General features: G+C 39.1%; 1 protein-coding gene across 3 annotated transcripts in view; it reads right to left on the bottom strand.

The window, feature by feature from the left end:
* Positions 1 to 21,052, bottom strand: part of LOC101167997 (sodium channel protein type 4 subunit alpha B) — a 256,928-nt gene that overhangs the window by 38,905 nt on the left and 196,971 nt on the right. For all 3 annotated transcript variants that reach the window (XM_020712432.2, XM_020712431.2, XM_020712433.2), the window contains exon 23: positions 10,955 to 11,078. In XM_020712432.2, the coding sequence (XP_020568091.1) occupies positions 10,955 to 11,078 (124 nt within the window). The remainder of the gene's footprint in view (positions 1 to 10,954; positions 11,079 to 21,052) is intronic.

The raw sequence follows: 21,052 nt of genomic DNA, 5'->3' as shown, positions 1-21,052 counted from the left end.
AGGTGGCAGAGTACGGCGAGCGTGGATGTGACTCTGGATTCGAGCTGGGCCCCTTTCCCAGATCTCTCCAGCTCATGGCGGGCTGGCTCGGCTGACACTTAACAGCTGACTTAGAACTGGTGTGGATCAGAGGAATCTGACTACTTAACAAAAACAAAGCATCGTATTTACTTCTTCTGTGGTTCACTCGCGATACATCTGTAAAACTTCACGTAAAGACCACAAATGTATGTCATGTATGTAGGTCATGTATGATTAATTTTCATCCGTAAATTAAGAACAAAATGTAAATAGCGGTTCTGTGACAGGGCCTTTAACTGCAGACCACAGAGCTTTATTGCTATGTCGTAAATATTCCATCAGTTTCTCTGATGCAAAGATTTTTATGCTCCAAATGAACAGATTGACCATCATTCCTTCCTTCAAACTCTTGTTTACTCATTGAAACTTGCATGTTCCTGCAGCTTCAGGCTGAGCTTGTGCACATCAGTGGGGGATCTTCCTCTGCAAAAACTTAACCTTCTCTCTCCTCAAACCTGACTTTCTTCCACGTTGACGCCTCAGTCATCCAAGTGCTGACAAAAAGATTTCTTTATATGTTTGTTGATTTCTCTTCTGTTAACATCACGATAAGGCCATTTTAGTCCGGACTTATGGTGCGGTCTCCAAAATACTCAATCTACCAACACAAAATAGGAAATGTAATAAATGTAAAATCTTCTACATTGTTTTAACAATGGGGATTAACTTATCTGCCGAATAAAATGACAAGGATTAAGCTTTTCTCCATCTTCCACATCCTAAAAGACTAAATTTCTTCTACTTTGGGAATGAAAACAAGTCCAAAAGTTCCAGCTTGGACCAGCAGCAGGTGCTAGGAGGCTTTCTGCTGGAATTTTGCTCTTCAGAGAGGGGTTTCCAGCTGCCTGACCTCATTCTTTTCTTTCTTAGCTCCCAGATCCCTCAGACAATGACTTATATTATTTTTCAAATTAAACTGAAGACACAAATACGTTTAATTTATCTCTCAATGTGTTCCACCAGCAGACAAATATGTGCACTCCGGGAGGAAAGCGGCTGAGTCAGGAAGGAAACACGGTGTTTGCTTTTCACCTGGCTTAGTCAGAACACCACCATAAATCTATTATGAAAGTATGGGGGCAAGTGGGGGGGGGGGGGGGGGGGGGGGCAATAATGTGACTAAAGGAACTTGTCTGCAAAGCAAACACACAACGACATGGTGAGGCTATGCACAGTCTGAAAAACGTAACAATCAGATATTAATGTGCTTAATTCTTACGCATTTCTGAAGGGTTTGGTGTATAAGAACATTTTCAAAGCTTTTAATGAATCTTCATTTTTCTGCGTTTTAACCTGGTAAAAACAGGATCTACATGTAAAACCCTTCGTTGATCCTGTTTCCAAACATATTTAATGTTGCAGCTTAAATCATGTGGAACCTGAAGTGAAAAAGAGACTTTAAACTAAAATAACCCTTGTGCTATCTTAGATGACCCCACCCTTACATTGACGTGTTCTCCCTACCATGACAAAGGTGGATAAAGGTGGAAAGATTTCATGTAATCCATGGACACCAGTGAAGATCTCAAATCATTGAAGAAAAAAGGTTCAGAGCACTGTCTAGACCAGGGGTCTCCAACCCTGTGGCGCCCGCGAGCACCCCTTGTGGCGCCCGCAGGGAATGCACCAATTGAATTGTAGCAAATATTCAACAATCAATAATGGCATGTCTGTCAATGACAACAATATCAACTCTGAGATAAAGGTTGACAAAAAAACAAATACGAAAACAAATATAACCTTAACCTTTGTTTTGTAAAGTGTCCTTGTGTTTCTTGAATGGCGCTTTAAATAAAATGGATTATTATTATTATTCATATGACATAAAAAAAATTATCAATAAAAATAAGGGTCTATTACAAAAGTTTAAATAGATCAAATAAATTACACAAAGTCTGGGCATTCTTATGATTCATGTAATGTAAAGATTTAGAGAATAGGTTAAGACGGTTGAGTAATCCATTAATGTGAGGTTTCACCTTTAAGAATTAGTGAAGATTGAGCATTCCCATAAAATGATATTTACCCTTCCAATCATTTTTTACATTCTCGCTTTAACTGGGATAATGATCTTTGTGTCTTTTGTGGAAATGATGTAGAAACTGTGGAACATCTTTTCTTTGAATGTTTTCATGTAAAATAGTTTTGGTCTTCTTTTCATAATTGGCTCAAATCTAAAAATATCAGCATTACCCTTTAAATTGGAATACAATTAAAATTCGATTACAATTAAATGACAAAAATCTGGACTTTCTGATTAATGCACTGATTGTAATTTCAAAGAATTTTATTCATACTTGTAAATATTGCAGACATTTTTAATACTTGTCTATATTTTAATTGGTGATAGTATAAATATATACAGCAGGTAATGCAGGCTGGAAAACAGCTGCACTTTTTCAGACCATAAATAAACAATAGACAATTTGTTTATGAAAGTTTTGAGGATTTTGGAGGATTTTTAATGTTGGTGTCGCACAAAATTAGAAAAATGCCAAATATTTTTGGAGTGATCCCAGTGATGAGTTCTGTGATTTAGTTTTTTATGTTTTATGAGACCTAAACATGATTTTCACAATTATGTTTAAAAAGTTAAAGTTAAGTTAAAGTTTTAAAGGTTTAAAAGTTAAGCTTTAGTGTGTTCAATAAATGTTTATCTTGTTCAGCCCGCAACCTAAAGTGTGTTTTGGATTTAGGCCCCCCCTTCTGCAACTGAGTTCACCCCCATGTAATACGAGTCTAGAAAATTCATGCATGTTTTTGTGTGTAAAATATGCAAATAAAAATAGGGCACACGAAAGGACGTCCTCAAATTGTGTTTGTGTGTGCGGGGGGGGGGCTAGGAGGTTTTTAATAAACAGGTCCTGTGGCGCCCTTCATACCACTTAGTGTCCATGAAATAGCCCTCAGTCTCGAAAGGGTTTGTGACCCCTAGTCTAGTGGGTCTAGATCAGGGGTGGCAACCCATGGCTCCGGAGCCACATGTGGCTCTTTCATCCTTTTGTTGTGGCTCCCTGTGACTTTGGAAAATAATGAGTATTTTATAATAATTAAATTTTATTTTAGTTTGTTCATCTGTTGGCTCCGTACGAAGCGCGTACCACGTCAGAACCAGCTTCCTAAATGAGCTTGTATTTATCGGGCGAGAACTGCAGAGCTGATAGCAGGAGGAGACACGCGGTCCGGAGTGATCTTCTGCCGGGAACTTGACGTGCTGTGGGGCAGAGAGCAACACGCTGATGACAGAGAGTTTGCGCCAGTGTTGCCAGATAGAGTCACAGTTTTCCAGCCCAAAAGTCATCTGAAAACCGCCAGACCCAGCCAAAAACCGCCCAACATAACTTTTGTTGATATTTTTTTTCGCACTGGACTGATTTAGCAAAATAAAAGATTTTTCTAAATAAAAGATAGTTCAGACTAAAAATAAAATATGTACAATATTGAATATTTCTTCAGCGGGCCGCCTTCTTCCATTCATTTTCTTAACCCACTCTATCCCCGCCATAACCTGCGTCCTGCTCTTTCATCCTTGTGCTGCGCTGGAGCGACCCGACTATCGTATTTTGCGCTCTCTGTGTAGGACACACTGAGGAGCGCGGGGGAAACAAATCTCAGCTGCAGAGGAGTTGAACAGGTGAACAGGTAGAGAGGAAAAGCAGGTAGAGAGGTGGAGGAGGGGCTTTGGCTTTAAACTCTGTCAGAGAGAAGCAAACACGGGCGTCCGATTGAGACGCAGCTTTCTCTGCAGGAGTTGAAGCAGAGACTTTCCCTGGGATGATTTTATAAACCCAAACATGGAAACATGATTACCAAGTAGAACTCTTCAAAATAATAAACCTGATCTCTCCACATTCTCAGTTTCTACCATGCATTGATGAACACATGGCTCCATGCAGCGATCAGACCATAACTTCAGCTGGTGGCTCCTCCCAACGCGGCCGCGGTCTCATCCTTTTAAGAACACAATGTGCATTTGCAGTGATGTATGTTTCAGAGGATGTCCGGTTGGCCAATCTACATGTCAATCAAGTCCCGTACTTCTCAGTGAGGATTTTGATTGGCTGGTGGATTTTTAAGAAGTACTTTTTTTATCTTTTCTGGCCCGCGATCTACACTCATGTCCTTGAAGATCGACGTAATGAGCACCCTTGATATAATATATACATGCATAATATATATAATGATGTCAAAACGGGTTGTGGCTCCGGGTGCTTTCTTTTCATTAGGGGCGGTCCCAAATGGCTCTTTGAGTAAAAAAGGTTGCCGACTCCTGGTCTAGATGATCCAACTCCGAAAGGTCAAAGCGCCTAGGATAGCACAAGGGTTACTAATGATATAGTGATCCCTCGCTCTATCGCTGTTCACCTTTCGCTGTTTGCAGTTTTTTTTCACTGCAACTTTAAATGCCTTTGTTTTTTCAGAGTGCAATGTGTTCTGCGTGTTGATTGGCTGTTGAGCTTGTCGATCAATCCCCGTGCCATGGCACCTGTACAGAATGCGTTCAGTTTTCCAGATCTACATAAATCCTGGATCATGATCAGATCTTTGTTTTCATTCTATGATCATGGACTTATTTTTTCATGAAGGTTTGAACTTTGAGAGTTTGAACAAGAGAAAAAAGTCTAAAATGTTCATGTCTGTCTGAGAAAAGTGTGGAAAGCATGAAGTGAGGAGTTTTACAGTGATCCAACTTTGTGGATTTCACCTATCGCAGTTTTTTTTTTAGAATCTAGGTAGTACAGTAATCGAGGAAAGACTGTTTACCAATTTTCACGCAGAATTAAACAGCCTTTCCTTTTTGCTGCCCCCCAATTGGTCTTTTCAGGAGCACTGACGATTGCATTTTGACATTTTTGCTGTTTTAATGTAGTATTGTAATTCAACTGAACAAGCTCTTTGTCATGTTGTTCGTGTAAATTATAGTTTTAAGTCATATCTCAACTAAACAAAACTGTTTAATATGAGATTTTATGTCGGTTGACGTAACATTATAATAATAATAATAATAATGGATTGGATTTTTCTGCGCTCTTCAAGTCACTCAAAGCGCCTACATTGTGTCCATTATTCATTCACTCCTCATTCATACTTGGTGATGGTAAGCTACGGTTGTAGCCACAGCTGCCCTGGGGCAGACTGACAGAGACGTGGCTGCCATTTCGCGCCTACGGCCCCTCTGACCATCACCGTACAAGTACAAACTTCTTTTGGCTCTTCCAATTTGCAACCATTAAATGGTGTTAAGCGGTAAAATGTTTGCTTTTTGTTCAGAAGAAGAAGCCTCATGAAGCCTTCATTGAGTTCAGACTCCATGGGCTGCACAGTGGTGCAGTGGTTTGCCTTCTTACCTTACAGTGATATGGCGGTATGATAGGGCGGTTGTGTGGACCTGCAACTAACTTGTAACATGTCCAGGGTGAACCCTGCCTTCACCCAACAGCGGCCAGCTTATAAGCTCACGGAGCCCTAAAAGGGATGCAGCAGGTTAAGAAAATTGATGAATGGATGGAAGAATCTTAATGTTCAACTATTGTAGTTCTAATTTTTCATTTTTCTTTAGGTTATTAGGAGCCACAATATCAAACTACACTCTTAGAAAAATAAGACAGCTAGTATTATAGTTATAAATAACCAACTGTTTGTTCGACATAAATTAAACATAATATAAAAAATCCTATTTTTCTAAATATGTAATAGTTTATAACTTTTGACAGTGGTTCACATTACTTCCTTTCAAAATAAAAGACACCCTGTGCCACTCATCTTAACGCATCAAATGTAGTAGTAGGTAGTGTAATAACAGTAATAATGTTTAATAACAGTAATAATACAAGTTACAATAAAAAAGTCTATTTTACCATTTGTGGTAAAATAGACTTTCTGACCTCTCAGTCAGAAAGTAATAAATCTAACTAAGTAAAATTAAACCAGAGGTAATTAAGTAAACCCTGCCAAATTTTTCAAGCCATGAGGCACACTTTAAATCCTTGAATTTGTTCAAAAATAGCAAATCTACCTTATAACACCTTAAGTATAGATTCTGGTTGTGCATACTGACCTCAGATTGATTTTGTGTGATCCATGGAGCTAATAAATCCACCAAAAGGTTTTAGTATGACTTCAGAAAAATATGTAGGATTGTTGGAGCATTATGGGTACTGTAGTCAGCCCATCAGTTTGATGCTACTGTCCTTCTACTGTTTGGGAACAAGTTGACTAAAGTTTGAGTTAACCAAATGAACTCAAACTTTAGTTTAGTAAAAACGAAACTTTAGTTTACCTGTTGGTTTACAGTTACTTTTAATAGATAAAACCTAATTTTTCTTTACCCAGAGAGCCACAATGGAGGGGTTAAAGAGCCACATGTGGCCCCAGAGCCTCAGGTTGCACACGCCTGGTTTAGTAAAATGTGAGTTCCTTAAATAAGCAACTTCATTTAATTGAAACCGTTGCTTAACACTTTTCACGTTTTTTTTAATGAGTTGAGAAAAAAAACATCTAAGTAATAACAAAACCTAAAGATGTTTCCATGACTTTCAAATCTATGTCAGAATAAAACACCAGTACTTTGGTTAAACAAGAAATTTTAAAATAATACAACAAAAGGTTATGTTAACACAACAAATCAAGTTTTAAAATTTCAAGGTATCCCTTTAACTCGTGTTTTTTTTAATGTTATGTTTTGTTTTACGGTGTGAATGCTGCCTCTGCCAACCTCCGCAGGCACATTCTGCCCCTCCACCCCCCGCTAACATCCAAATGACCTGTGACATTCATGAAGTCTCCTAGTCTTTATGCATCTGTGCTCAAGTCAAATCTTGCTGTTTGTAGGCCCATAGCAACCAGACTCATCTCAGCTTCTCTGGGTCTGACACACTACTTTTCTTGTCAACCGTTATTTACTGGACACATGACGTAGAAAAAACGATTATACTCTCTGATTATAAAACTGTTATCTTTTTGCCACATGTGCCTTCAAATGAAAGAACCAGTGCAAGTCTAAAGGTTACACTTCTTTATTCTGTGTTTCTTTTGTCAGGGTGCAGCAATAATCTTGTGTGTTTTTTTATAAAGGTCCTCGAAAATTAAGAGATCCCTTAGTCATTACTGCCTTTACAGATGGATATGGGCTGTCTGTGAGTGAAAAAGGGGTAAATCTGTACGGGGCAACCAGGTTGCCTGCAGGACATTTTAAGATTATAGACGACCCGGTGAGCCCTTAAGGCAAAAACGTTCTTGGGTATTTGTTTCTATGAGCATGCTGTTGGTGACATGTTGTAGTGCAGTGTTTTTCAACTTTTGTTGAGCCAAGGTACACTTTATCCTTGACAAAAATCCTGCGGCACACCAGCATCCAAAAATTTAAAAAGGAGAAACTCTGTAGTCTGTATTGATGTACAGTCCCTCCACAATCTCACATGCATTTTTGTGATAATTGTGGCAGAAAAAGCTGGAAGTTGCAGCTGTTTTTTCTAGAAGTCATAATAAAAGTTAAGTTAGTTTTCTGTAATAAATTTCAACTAAATTATTTGAAATTTTACCCTGGTAGTTGTTTTTTCCTCCAGTTTATTAACATGCAGTTTTATGTAACCTAAAAATAAACAAATATATTCTTTCTAAATAGTGATTTATTTTTTAAATATTTTTTTCAATGTTGGTGCAAAGGCAACCGTAATTTTAGAACAATATGATCACAATGTTTGATGAGATTTACACAAAAGGTCTAACATTATATTTATGTTTTCTGTAGCTACACAAAAAGTTAACATGTTGAAGTTTTATTAGTTTTTCTTTTGTCTTATTCAAAGATGAAGACTTTGAAAACTTTAACAAAATGTTTTATTTCTTTTTAGATGATTTTTAGATGATTAAATTATTAAATTATTTCAATTTAGTTTAATTGTGTCTGTTGGCCACTTCACCTTAATCCTGTTTCTTAAATGTTGTTATTACTTCTTCTTAAGTTTAACATATAAAATAATGCAGACGTTATTAGAAAAGTGTTTCAGTTAGAAAGATGACTTGGACCAAACTCTGGGATGTTTGGCTGTTAATAAACACAAACCTTGAAGGACAACTAAACTGTTGACCTCTGATTTCATCAAGAAGGTTTAAAAACTGTTTGATGTGTGCTTGTTGTGGTTTCAAGACGTGTAACAGGGAAGACTCATTTAATGCTGAGACGCTGTCACTTTAACCCGATGCATCATGGGAGATGTAGTGTGAAAACTCCTCCAAAAGGGCAGAAAGACTCGCTTCTCTGAGCTTCATTGTTTTGTTCACTTGTTCCACGGTCTGATACCGGATTCTGTGGAAAGCTACACCGCTAAAGACGAGCTTTAGCTGGTATTTTTGTTAGAACTGAGCGACTTTATCAGCAGAATTTAGAACAAGGAAGTGAAGACTTTAAGCACTTCTGATTGGTCAGACTGATGACATGTGATTAAGCATCCAAGAATGATTTGTGGAGAAAATTAATTTTACATAAACATAGCTTCAGCTGCGGCTAAATCGCGGTACCGTCATTCTTATCAAAGTGTCTTTAATAGAATCAAATAAACACAAAGAAAAAAGTATTTTATGATCTTTCATATTCCTAAACACTCAGTGTTTTATCAGGGCCTGTTTGGATGAACACAGAGCTGATATCCTGGAGATGGAAAATGTTTTTAGATCAGTGAAAATGGGTAATTTCCCATGCACACCTGACCATATCTCGAGGCACGGCACACTGGTTGAAAAACACTGTTGTAGTGAACACTTAAACATCACTTAAGGGTAGGTAAAAGGTTAAGTAGGTGAGACGTAGGCGTGTCTACGGATTTTTCACTTTTTCAACCCCCCAAATCCTGTTGAGTTGGCAAGCAGCCCGTTGCTGTAGTTCAAGTGATAGGCTCTGCATTCTCCTTCTGTACAGCCCTTTTAGAAATAAGGAAATGAGACGATCAGAGCTCATTTGTGTGGGCATCTTACGGACACTTACACATTACCTGCACACCCCATTTGTGTGTTAGTAAGGGGCCAGTAAATGCAAGACGACAAGAGTGTTGCGTAAGAGCACCATACAACAGCATCCCTTACGTCATAAGTATGTGTAACTTCCATTATACTCACAAATACTTTATAGTAGTTATACTAGTAGTTATACTTTATAATAGTTTCTGAGAAATATATGGACAAAATCAGATATTAATCCCTACTATCAATCATCGCTGTGATAGTGTAGCAGTTTTTTATTTTCCTGCGTAATGTTCAATAGCTCTGTCTCTCAGTAAACCTGAGCAAAAAGCTGTCTGGGCATTCAAAAATCCATCCTTAATGTACATTTATTTTCTAAAATCCAAGTTTTACAGAAACCAAGAGTCAAACAAGATAAGTGTTTTACTCTGCTTTTTACAGCTTGAAAGCCTTTGACAAATAACTCTCCCCATGCTCTTCTTGCTCCTGCACCATGAAAAACAGACGTGTGAATGCAGTTTGACCGAAGATGAAGTCATGACATTAAGGTAATAAGGTTCAGAGCTGTAGAAGACATCCTGCCTCGTTCTGCTGAGTAAAATTCCTCATCCATCTGGCCTTGGCCTCTAGAGACCAGTTGCCCTCACATCCTCAATCATGAGCGTCCTCCAGAAACTGCTATTGGTCCTTCATTGGAGTTTTTTTTTCCACAGCAAACATCCTCTCTCAAAAAGATCTGTTCATTCACTTTATTGTGCAGCCAAATCTGCTGCAACCGATGTAAGTTCTAGCAACGCACAAAGTCGAGACACAGAGGAAGAGCTGTCAGAGAGCTTTTACTGTACATTGTGGACCATTCAGCTGCCCATTAATTCAAAGTGATTGTGGTTAACATGTGGTTTTCTTTATCACAGATAAATGACTCACAGGCCCTGGATATGAACCCTTAACCAAGCATTTAGCACACAGACTGTTTAACCCATTGTTATTATTCCCTTATTTTAACAACTTTTTTTTCAAACTGAACAACACAAAATATTAAAGAATTGAGCACAGATGCTTTAAGAACTGCAGACACAGGCCTTGGGTTTTCTTCAGTACATGTAGCTTAATGCAGACAATGCAAAAAGGTGAAAAAACTCAGGTGGAGGACTCCACTGCTGTTTGTGGGTTCATAGATCACTGTCAGTGGATCACCTGCAGAGACGACCCACTCCGAAGGGACTCTTCCGGGCCATCATGATGGGATAATTTGCCAGTTGTTTTCCTGCAAGGCTGCAGAATTTTACACAGAAGCGTCTCCTTTTGCTTATGCCATAAGCACTTTTGTTGTGCAAAGTTGATTAGTAAAACATTTTTGCAGGTTCATACACATCACACTGTCATCCGCAAAGAAACAGACGGAAATAGATAAAACCAAAATAACATTCTTACTCATCACATTTTCCCCGAACCAGGATGAGTCAGGAAGAAGACAAAGTGTGTGCGTCGATTGCAGAATATTCTGAATACGTCAGGCTTTTAAATAGAAACAGTTTATCATGAAATGCCAGAGAGGAACCTACAGTCAACAAAATCTAAAGTGAGGTGGACGTTCTCAGTCCTTTAACACCAAAACTGCCAATAACTTTGAAAACAAATAAAGATGTTTTGAAGACGTTTTCAACCCTGACTTTGATTTATGACTATGTATGATCTTGTAACGAGAAAGAGACAAAGGACTTCTGATCCGTTTTTCAGCTAAGCTGGTATAAAAAATGCCAACTTAATGTAATGGCACCAACAAAAATCACTAAGCCTTGGAAATATCAGTAAGTAATAAAAGTCATGTACTAAAAACCCAACTGTAAAGTTTTATTTTAATAACAGCAAACCGTCAACAACCTGTAGTGCACACTGATGCATTTGTTCATACCATCTGGGAAGCAGTTGTCGGGGTCCATTGCCTCTTCAGCCAACTCTGAGTACTCATCCTCCTCTTCCCCAGGTTTCCTCAGGTCTACAGTGCTCCCCTCAGACAGGCTGATGTCATCCTTCTGCTAATGGGAACACGAAAAAAAACAGCCATCAGAGGAGTGAAGTCATCCATCAACAGCAGGTCAGGTTTGAAGCTTATCTTTCAGATGAAGAAAACTGAAACCACAATGTAACACAACCTTAAATCTGGAGAGCAACACAGAAAGTGAGAGAGAAGAAAATGTCAAATCCATTGTAAAACAGAAAGCTTGTTCATAGCAATAATGTAAAATAAATGTTTTGAATAAATATTGTACTACTGAACTTTTTAATTATTGAGTGAACCTAGGTCTGCCTCCTGATGCAGATGACTCCATTGTGATGTTTCTTTGAAGGTTCTCTGCACTAAACCTTTCATAATCAATGTTTTTTGAGATTTGGAAATAATGAGCTGTTTCATGGAAATTGTGATTATTTGGATATTTAGGATGCTTACATTTCCTAAAGAAAAAAGGGTTTTATTGTATTGCATTAATCAGGATTTACAAATAAAGGTCTGATTGAAAAATTTCAAAAATATTTAAGTCTTTCCACTTAAAAATAGAATTCCTGAGGATAAAAACAAAGCAGCATCTTCACTTTCTTTAATCCTAAGAATGTTTAGAAATCGTATTAATCTTATGAGTAAAATAACCTTTTGGTTTAACTAATCAGCATCCAATTAGATTAAAAACAAAAATATTATCATTCACATTGGAAAGTGTATCCTCTGCAGTTTTGATTGAAAAAGGAGGAAAGAAAAACTCATTGAACAAAAACTACAAACCTGTAAAGCTAATCGATAGGAAATGTTTTCATAATATTCATACTGGTAGGTAAGGAAAGTTTAAATGTAATGTATTCAGTCTAATAATCTTTTGATCTATTTTCAAAGTGGCCTTTTAATTATAATTATGCAATTTTTTTCCATAATTAATAAACTATCATTTTCATAGACATAGTTTCTGCAGAACAGCAGGAGTTCATTAGAAATTCACCTCTGAGTTGTGAATGAGACTGTTGGCATGGAGTAAACCTGCCTTCATTTCCCATCATCCTTTTGTTTACACTCTCTCCTGCTAGCTTTCAACCCATTTCAACTCTAACTAGACAATAGCATCAAAACAAAATGATGACTTTAGATTCAGCTTCCAGCTCAGACGAGGAAAACACAGACGTTCATGGATCCGTTTGTCTACAAGTAGATGATCAGAATGGAGCGGAGCAGGGAGACTGGTGGCCTACTGATTGTAGATTTTACATTACAACTACCATCTTTTTCCATTTTTTGTCTGATTCTGATTCACCACAATCTAGATAAAGAAGTCAGAAATGTAGGTATAATCTTATCTCCATCACGAGAAAAATGATACAAGAACATGTTAAAAACACCACAAAATACACATATTTTCATTGGCGTAGGTCTTTAAATATAAAGATAAGCATTCAAACAGACAGACAATTAAAGGTGGAGTTTCTCCACCATGATAGTTCCTTACTATTTGTTTGGTTTACCTTTGACAAACAGATTAGAGATTTGTATTTAGCTGTTTATTTCTTTGTAGAAGGTCCAATAGAATTTTCAATAGAAGCTTCTAGGAGCCATCGGGGACTTCCTGCTTGGAACATCAGGGGGGAGGAGTCACTCGGTCCAGTTCTTCTTTACAAACAATGGATAAAATCTCATTGCTTTTGTAACGAATTTAAGGTTAGAAAATAATAAATATTATTAAACAAAATATTTTTTTATGATATAAAAGTGTTGTAGGTTAGAAGCAACCAACAAGAAATGCAAATCAAATATTTGTTATTACAAAAGAGCAATGATAAATAAATAAATAAATAAATAAATGAGATTTTTTTTTTTCAAAAGTGAGCTTAGATTATATAAAACACACATTTGCATAGTGCTCAAATTTTCTAAACTTTTCTTTTGACTAATTTGGGAAAATGTTTGGCTCGTGAGATAAAACCTCACTAATAAATGAACTACTCTGTTCCTGACAGCTCTGGAGTCAAACTCGCAGCTGATTCTACAGTAACAAATGTCAGTGGTTATCTTTAAAAAAGACCGTCTGTTCAGTTTGTTTGACTGTCAGCTTCACTGCTGCATTTCAGGTTGAGTGAGTCACACCTGAGGTTATATAAGAGACCGGAGTTAAGAAACAGGAGAAAATCCTCCATCTGCCATGAAAGCTTCTATCTGTTCACAACACTCAGACATAACTTAAGAAAGGACACCCCCAACACACAAACACCACAACCCCCCCCCCCCTCCACACACACACACACACACACACACACACACACACACACCACCACCACAGCTACACTCCTTCAAAGGTCCCAAAGGTGAGTGTGTATCCTACAGGAATGAGACAAATACAGATAAGTGATTTGGTGAGTTGGTCTGTTTTTAAGATGAAGGAATAGCACCGTGTGTGTGTGTGCGTGCGTGTGTGTGTGTGTTCACAGGTGCATGTTCACAGGTAAGCTAACTATCTGAGTCAACAGCTACTATATATCTACATATATATTCTATAAATGCATTCGGGAGGCCGAGCATAACCAGAGTGACAAACACCAGCGTTGGACACCCAAACCCAAAGTAACAGATCTGAACACACAGCTCATCTCTGACACACAACGACAGTCAGCGCCCAGGAGACACTGGGACGCTCCCAGCAGCCTTCAGCCACAACTTGCTGACACTTGATGGCCATAATGAGGGGTTTAAATGTAATTCTGCTTTAAGCTGTTTGTTTGGTGGAGGCACAGGCAAGCAAATACATTTAGGGGTTCTGTATTTTGATTAGTGTTATCCTAAAGATAGCTTATATGTTATCTTTGGGATAGCATATAAATTAATATGCAAAAGAAGTTCATAGAGGTTTTTATGTTTCTGAACTTGCAAAACAGAAAAAATTGTAACTTTATATATTTTTCTTTTTAACAACATATAATAAAACAGTTGTGAATCACAGTGTGCTTCAGCAGAGAGCAGTCGGATATATATTGATTCTTGTTTTGTTTTTGTTTTTTTAAATGGAATAACACCAATTTGCTAAACCAAGGGAATATCTAACATAATGACATGTCTTTAGAGCAGCAGCCCACCAGGTGACTTAGACTCACAGGTCTGTTAGATGAAGCATAATGTTACATAGCAGTTGTTGTTTGTTGTGCCGTAAGGAACTCGGGTTTTAATGAGGAGACATGGGACTGAACCTTTAAGACTTTGGAATAGTTGCTTCTTTCTACAGCCACCCCCCCCGCCGACCCCACCTCCTCCAGCAAATCTGGACAAATCACAGATGAGGAGTCTGTGATCCGACACAAACTAAAATGTGACTTCAGCGTTTTGACTCACATCTGTTTATTTCATACATTAGTGGCACAAACTGCTTCACAAAATAAAAACATAACATATCTGAACTAATATCATAAAACAAAAACCATCACATAATATAATAAAAACTCACTCAATCCCCTTTACCGGTAACCTCCTCATGTCAAGCATTGAATGACAGATAAATTAGAACAGAAACAGAAATGGAGATAGAAATCTGGCCTGATGCTGAAGTAAGGAAATATTACGGGGATTTCTCCACACCAGCCACCACCCACCTTTCATGATCACAGAGACATCACCACAGAATCCCCCCAATCAAAAATCCAATCAAAGACAGCAGAAAGATCCCACTGGAACGCCCCTGTGGGAGAAGGCCTAATAAAAACAACCATCCATGTTTCTCAAATGCTAATAAATATTATTATTTAGTTTAGCTAAACAACTCTGTCTCTTGTCTTAAGAACCGATAACTAAAACTTTACTTTTGTGTAATTTGAGCTGTAAGACAGGCACAAGCTTAGACCTAATAGCATTGATTTTACTCCTGTAGTGGTCTGTGAAGCTCTCATGTAGCATCTAAAGCTGCCATGAAGGACAGGTAGGACAGGTAGGGGACAACCTGGACAGGTCGCCAGTCTGTCACAGGGTAGAATGTCCACAAACACACACCCATTCACTCTCACACTCACACCTGGGGACAATTTAGTTCTTGTTCTTGTTGTTTGTAAGTTAAATCAATATAAAAGAATTGAATCCTTGTTGTCTTAGTGTTTTTGATGTGATCTATATCATACAAAGGGATCAAAAAAGTCTGTGGGGGGGGGGTGGTAACATGCAGCAAATATACCTGCAGACAGCAGCTGCACATCTGTCAGCGGCACACCTCAAAGGGCAGATTTGTGTAAAAGGAAGTCAACTTGCAGCTGGGTGGACAGAGCAAAAGCTTTTAAACATGACTGATTTCCTGCATCTGATTCACCTTTTTCTGGAGGAAAGCACAGTTTAGGGAAACAACTACTTAATTTGAGTTTCTTCGGCTTAAACTGAATCACACAGCTGTGGATCCATATAACCTTTTAAAAGTTGATGAAGTTCTTCAATGCTAAAAATCCTTCTAAGCATTTTGTGGACTAAAAGATAAAAGAAAACACAGGAAAGCAGCTTAAACTTTGTGAACCAGACACACGGATTCTGGTTGTATGTTCGCTCACCTGTGTCCTTGTTTACATGGTTTTCTTGATTTTTGCGAAGTTTGTAATTGTAACTAAAAGAGCAATTAAAGCCGCAAGCGGCGTTGTATGGCCCGCAGACGAAACCCGCCTTCCACACCCATCTCAACGCACCACCGCCGCTCTCACCGCCCACAAATTAAAAGCTAGTCAAGGCTGCGTTTGCTAATTTTGCTACCTATGCTAACTATGCTAACGTGGCTAAAAGTGCTAGCATTGCGATCAGCATCATGAACTCTCTCAGAAAAACACATTACGTAAAATGCTAATTATGCTAACTATGTTAGCTATGCTAATTTGGCTAAAAGTGCTAGCATAGCGATCAGCATCATCAACTGACTCAGAAAAACACATTCCTCCATTGGTGAGAGCTATATGTCATAAGTTGATAAACAAAAACACTTTTTCCAAAATGGCGGCATTTCTGTTGATTTTATCTCCATAGCAACCATTTTATATTTTGGTCCCCTCGGAAGGACGAACAGATTTACGTCAGTTTGGGACAAATTTGTAAAAGTAAACTTTTTGTTGTCCTTAGCAACAGTGGTATTATGCTAACCACGCCCACATTCCTATGTTTTTCAATGTATTCAGTTTCAGGCATGAATGCATGCATTTAAATATCACAGTAGTCCATTGAAAAACATAGGAGTTATAACAGTGCGCCACTTTGCTAGCTCGCCACGCGCACGCCGTTCAAAAATCTACAACTTCTAATTCCAACATTTTTTCCACAGTAGCTTACCATTGATGCCAGAGAAGTTTCGAGACGATCGATGAAAATTTCAACGACAAGCTTACGTTTGAATCCGGTGGCAAAGGTGTTTTTTATAGAAAATTCAAGATGGCCGCCTTTTCCCGAGGTCAAAGGTCGATGAAACTCCAGAGGTGATTGTAAAACTTACGTTAGGGACATGCGAGTCAAATTTCGTCAAAATCGCTCAAAAAAAAGTTCATTTTTCCATATAGTGTAAAAACGCGAAAAACTCAAAATGGCAGATTTTGGCACAAAATGGCCGGCAAACCATAGGTCGTGTCGCCATCAGGTCATGATTTCAAAACTTTGTTTGGATATACTGGACAAAGTTCTCTGGGTTTCGTTAGCCAATTCTTAAAAAAAAAATCAGAGTTTTTTTTTTTTAAGCCGAGTCAGCACTTTTTATTGCGATCGTTTTTTGATTACCACGGCCACATTCCTTTATCGATTTTGTCGTATGTGACATAATTTTGTTCAGTGTGGGTCAGCGAATCGCATATATCATTTTCCGGACATTCAGATAAAATATGTGCGAGCTAGCTAAAATGGCGACGGTTGCGAGCTCGCCACACGCACGCCGTTCAAAATCTACAACTTCTTATTCAAACATTTTGTCCAGAGTAGCTGGCCGTTGATGCCCGAAAAGTTACGAGACAATTGATGAAAATTCCAACGACGAGTTTTCGTTTGTATCTGGTGCTAAAGGTGCTTTTTTGAGAAAATTAAAGATGGCAGCCTTTTCCCAAGGTCAAAGGTCAACGACACTTCTGTGGTGTTTGTAGACTGGAGCTGGCAGCAAGTGTGTGCAATTGCGTGAAAATCGCTCAAACAAAAGTGTCGTTTCCCCATGTCGTGGGAAAACACGAAAATTGCCAATTCTCAGAGTTCGCCACAAAATGGCCGCCAAGCCGTAGGTCGTGTGGCCGCCCCGTAATGATTTCAAAACTTCTTTGGGATATCCCCGACACGTGTGTTTTGGTTTCGCGACTGTATTTTGAAGTACATTTTGTTGGGCCCCATACGCGATTTTCGGCCCTTTCATTTTTTTGACGGGATCGCTGGCCGTGATGTCATCGTCTTCGGGGGGGTGACGTTGACTCTGTGGAAAATTCATTTGCATTTTATCCCAGGTGCGTGCACATTTTGGTGACTTTTCGAGCATGCGGCGGGGGTCACATTCTCGCTAAAAGGCGGCGAAGTCGTCGTCCCAACTGCGAAAACAATATGGTCCTTGCAGTCAGTGACTGCTGCTGCGGGCCATAATTAAAAGCGGAGTATCATTTTTACATCCTAAATGGCACACTATATATAAGGCGCACCACACACTAAGTGAGGCAAAGGGTCAGAGACGCGTCTTTCAGTCAGTCAGACTTTATAAACTACGTTCACAGTAACTCTAGAACTTGTTTGTAATGCAATACACGTTAATCGCATCACAAGCATTCATTAGCATATTCACAATAGCTGTAACTCCCAACTGACTGATACCGCTAAAACAGATGTTACTGTCACTACCTCCGTGACAGTGGCCATGGTGCAGTGGAAGGGCGGTCAACCTCCGATCGATGACTGCGCGTTCGATTCCCGCCTAGCCCGCCCATGTGTTGAAGTGTCCTTGGGCAAGACACTGAACCCCACCTTGCCTCTGGTGGAAAGTTGGCGCCAGTGTTCGGCAGCGGAGCCCCCACCAGTGTGTGAATGTGTGACTGGGTCTGTGACTGGTAGAAAGGTAGAAAGCGCTGTAGAAGTATACGCCATTTACCATAACTCCCAACCATGTTAGGAACACGTAAAAAAAAGCAGTCCGATACTGCTACATGTTAGCCACGTTAGCGTATTCACAGCAACACCAAACGTTTTGACAGAGCGCCTTCTCAAAAACCCTTCAACATCAGTGAGCACAACTAGAATGAATCCACATATAAGGCGCACTGTTCTTTTTGAAAAAAAATAAGGCTTTTAAGTGTGCCTTATAGTGCGGAAAATCCTGTAAAGTTACCTTTAATGCTGTGATTAGTGACTGGCTAAGCTTAGTGTTAGCCCATCAAATCTGCTTCTGTTTTAAGATATCCAAATAAACTAGAGGTTTAAAAATGTTGGTGCCCTTCAGGGCCTTTAAAGTTTTTATTAAAGCTCTATAAATGATAAATGATGAAGTAATAAATAAAAGACCAATTTGATACTTAAGGTCTCTTTTCATTGACTGCCATTACCGAAAGGATCTAAAAGGTTTTTTTCAATCTATCAGAGCTCTGATCTAAATACCTACCAAGCAGTAAGAAATACTAATACTTTATCCATGACAAGTTATTAAGGTAGCAAAACTATAAATAACCAACTTTTGCTAAAATGTTAAGATGGGGAAATTTCCAGCCAGTGAAGCCTTTACCACAGACTTTACCGCCTGACCTCCAACTGCGTCTGCTGACCACTTGCAGCGGCGGCTTCACGTTTCACTTGATGATAAAAAACATAATCCATGATTTATGATGGCATTAAAGCCCTGGTCAGCCATTTAATCATTACATAACCAAACCAAGGGTCTATTAAACTGGAGAGCCCGGGCGCCTTAACAGCTTCTATTTACAGTGAGCTGTTTGTGTCTGAGAATAAATAGCATGCTGCCGATCTAGAGGAAGAGAAAGGAGAGAACAGAGGCCAGCAGAGACAGATGAATGCTAACGCTGTGGCGTTCACTGCTGCTGGACAGACTGATGAGCGTCACTGTTAGCCATCACTGCAATCTTTCATTTTCCTGCAGAACAAGGTTTTAAACTTGGTTACATAAATCTTGAAAAGCCCCAAATTTGACAGAGTCCTCTGATGAGCTTCAAGAACAAACCAAAGCTGCCAACAAATCAGACTGTTTTTATTTTGGTAGGAATTTTTGACTTTAAACTTTCCCAAAGTTGATTCTTTCTTTGTGTGACATTAGCCGCCTTTACATAGGCAAAAGTAATTGGAATGAACGACTGATCGGAAAGAAAATGCGTCATGTAAACGCGCCGTTCGGAATACTCTGCCCCGATCGGACTCGTTCGGATCAGAATTTCTTTCCGATCATGATAGGTGGGTTATACCGATCGTGGAGCATGTAAACGGTCATTCCGATCGTGTGTCACTTCTGCTCTGGTTTACATCACGCATAAACGGTGTTTCGCTTAGAGATAGCTTTGGAGCGCATACGGGACCGACCAGCTGCTCTGCGGACGCCTCGTGAAAAGCGCCGCTCCGCTCTCACCCCGCTGGCTCTCGCCTCTCTTTCACCCCTCACGAGAGAGATCCACTGGCACCCGAGTGACCAGAGGAGCTGGATTAATAATTGTGTGTCTGAAGGGGGGAGGAGGCTTTTTTACGTGTGCGTTTTGTTGTTTTGTTTTGTGTGGGAGAATTCAGACTGCAAGCCGTCCCGTCGCTCTGGGTTAGCGGCTGCAGGACTCAGGAGGAACCGTGTTCGAACAGAGCTCGGCCCGCTAGCTCACAGAGTGGCTTTGGAGCGGTGTGTGTGATCTTTTCAGAGCAGAAATAAATGTCGCGTGGTGTTACGTGGATTTGTGTTTCCAATTGTGTCTCAACAAAATAAAGGCTGATGTTATTCCCACACATTTACGTGCAGCCAAGATGCAGATTGCTGCGTTTCTCGCACGGTCCTGGATTTTGTGTCCATCAGGCTAATGATGTTGTTAGCCCGTGTTAGCCTGTCCTAAGCCTTCTTCCAGGTTAATTCTTCCACAAAAAAGCACTGACCACACGGATTAAATATAACAATGAGCGAACAGGCGCTTCATAATATTAATAACATTAATAAAAGCACGTTTGGAAGATCGTCTCGTATTACGGAGCTGCTGCACATGCTGTCTGTCTGTGGCAGCGGTTTGTTTACAACGGGACCTAGTTCCTCATCCGGGTGATTTTACACTACTGCGCATGCCCAAATCATTCATTCCGACCGAAAGTGTGAGCCATGGGAACGTTTGTTCTAATCGGACAAAGGTTTTTCTGTGTCCATGTGCACGGGTGAATTTTAACCCGACCATTGATCCGATCAAGATATTCTGCCCATGTAACCTCGGCTAAAGACAACCAAAAAGGTCTAAACCCTGTAATGGAAACCTAAAGTCTTCTGCTTTGATTCCAAACAGCTCTACTAAAACCAAAGTGTTCAACAGAGATAAAATAACAGAATCCACACTGCAAGGAACCCCAAGTTTAATCTGCTAAACAACACTGTAAAAAAAAACTGTATATTTAACAGTAAAAAACCGTAAAACCATGACAGGAAAATCCAGTAAACTATAAAACTGTTTAAAACTGTTATTTTGACGTAAAGTTCCTGTTAATCAGTTCACATGTAAAATTTGTAATTAGTACATAATTTCTTTGGAAAAAATACATAATCCTACCGTAAATCACTTGGACATTGTTATTTTAACGGAAATTTTCCATAATGCGTATAACAGTCAAACACTGTTATTTTTACAAGTTTTTATTGACAAAAGCACAGGTTTTTAAGGTTAAATGTTAATGTGCAGTTGCTGGGATATGTTGTGATTTTTGCAGAAATTTGAGAGTATGGTAAAATTTACAATTTATGTCCTTCTGGACTTAATAAGAACTTTTAATGCTATTATTTTTGAGAGTTCCTTACTTGGAATTCCTTTAAGTATAAAACCATAATGG

The sequence above is a fragment of the Oryzias latipes genome, chromosome 20, assembly GCF_002234675.1.
Source record: "Oryzias latipes chromosome 20, ASM223467v1".
NCBI classification, from domain to species: Eukaryota; Metazoa; Chordata; class Actinopteri; order Beloniformes; family Adrianichthyidae; genus Oryzias; species Oryzias latipes.
Note: the sequence above shows the minus strand (reverse complement) of the source record. Positions and strands in the feature narration are given on the sequence as shown.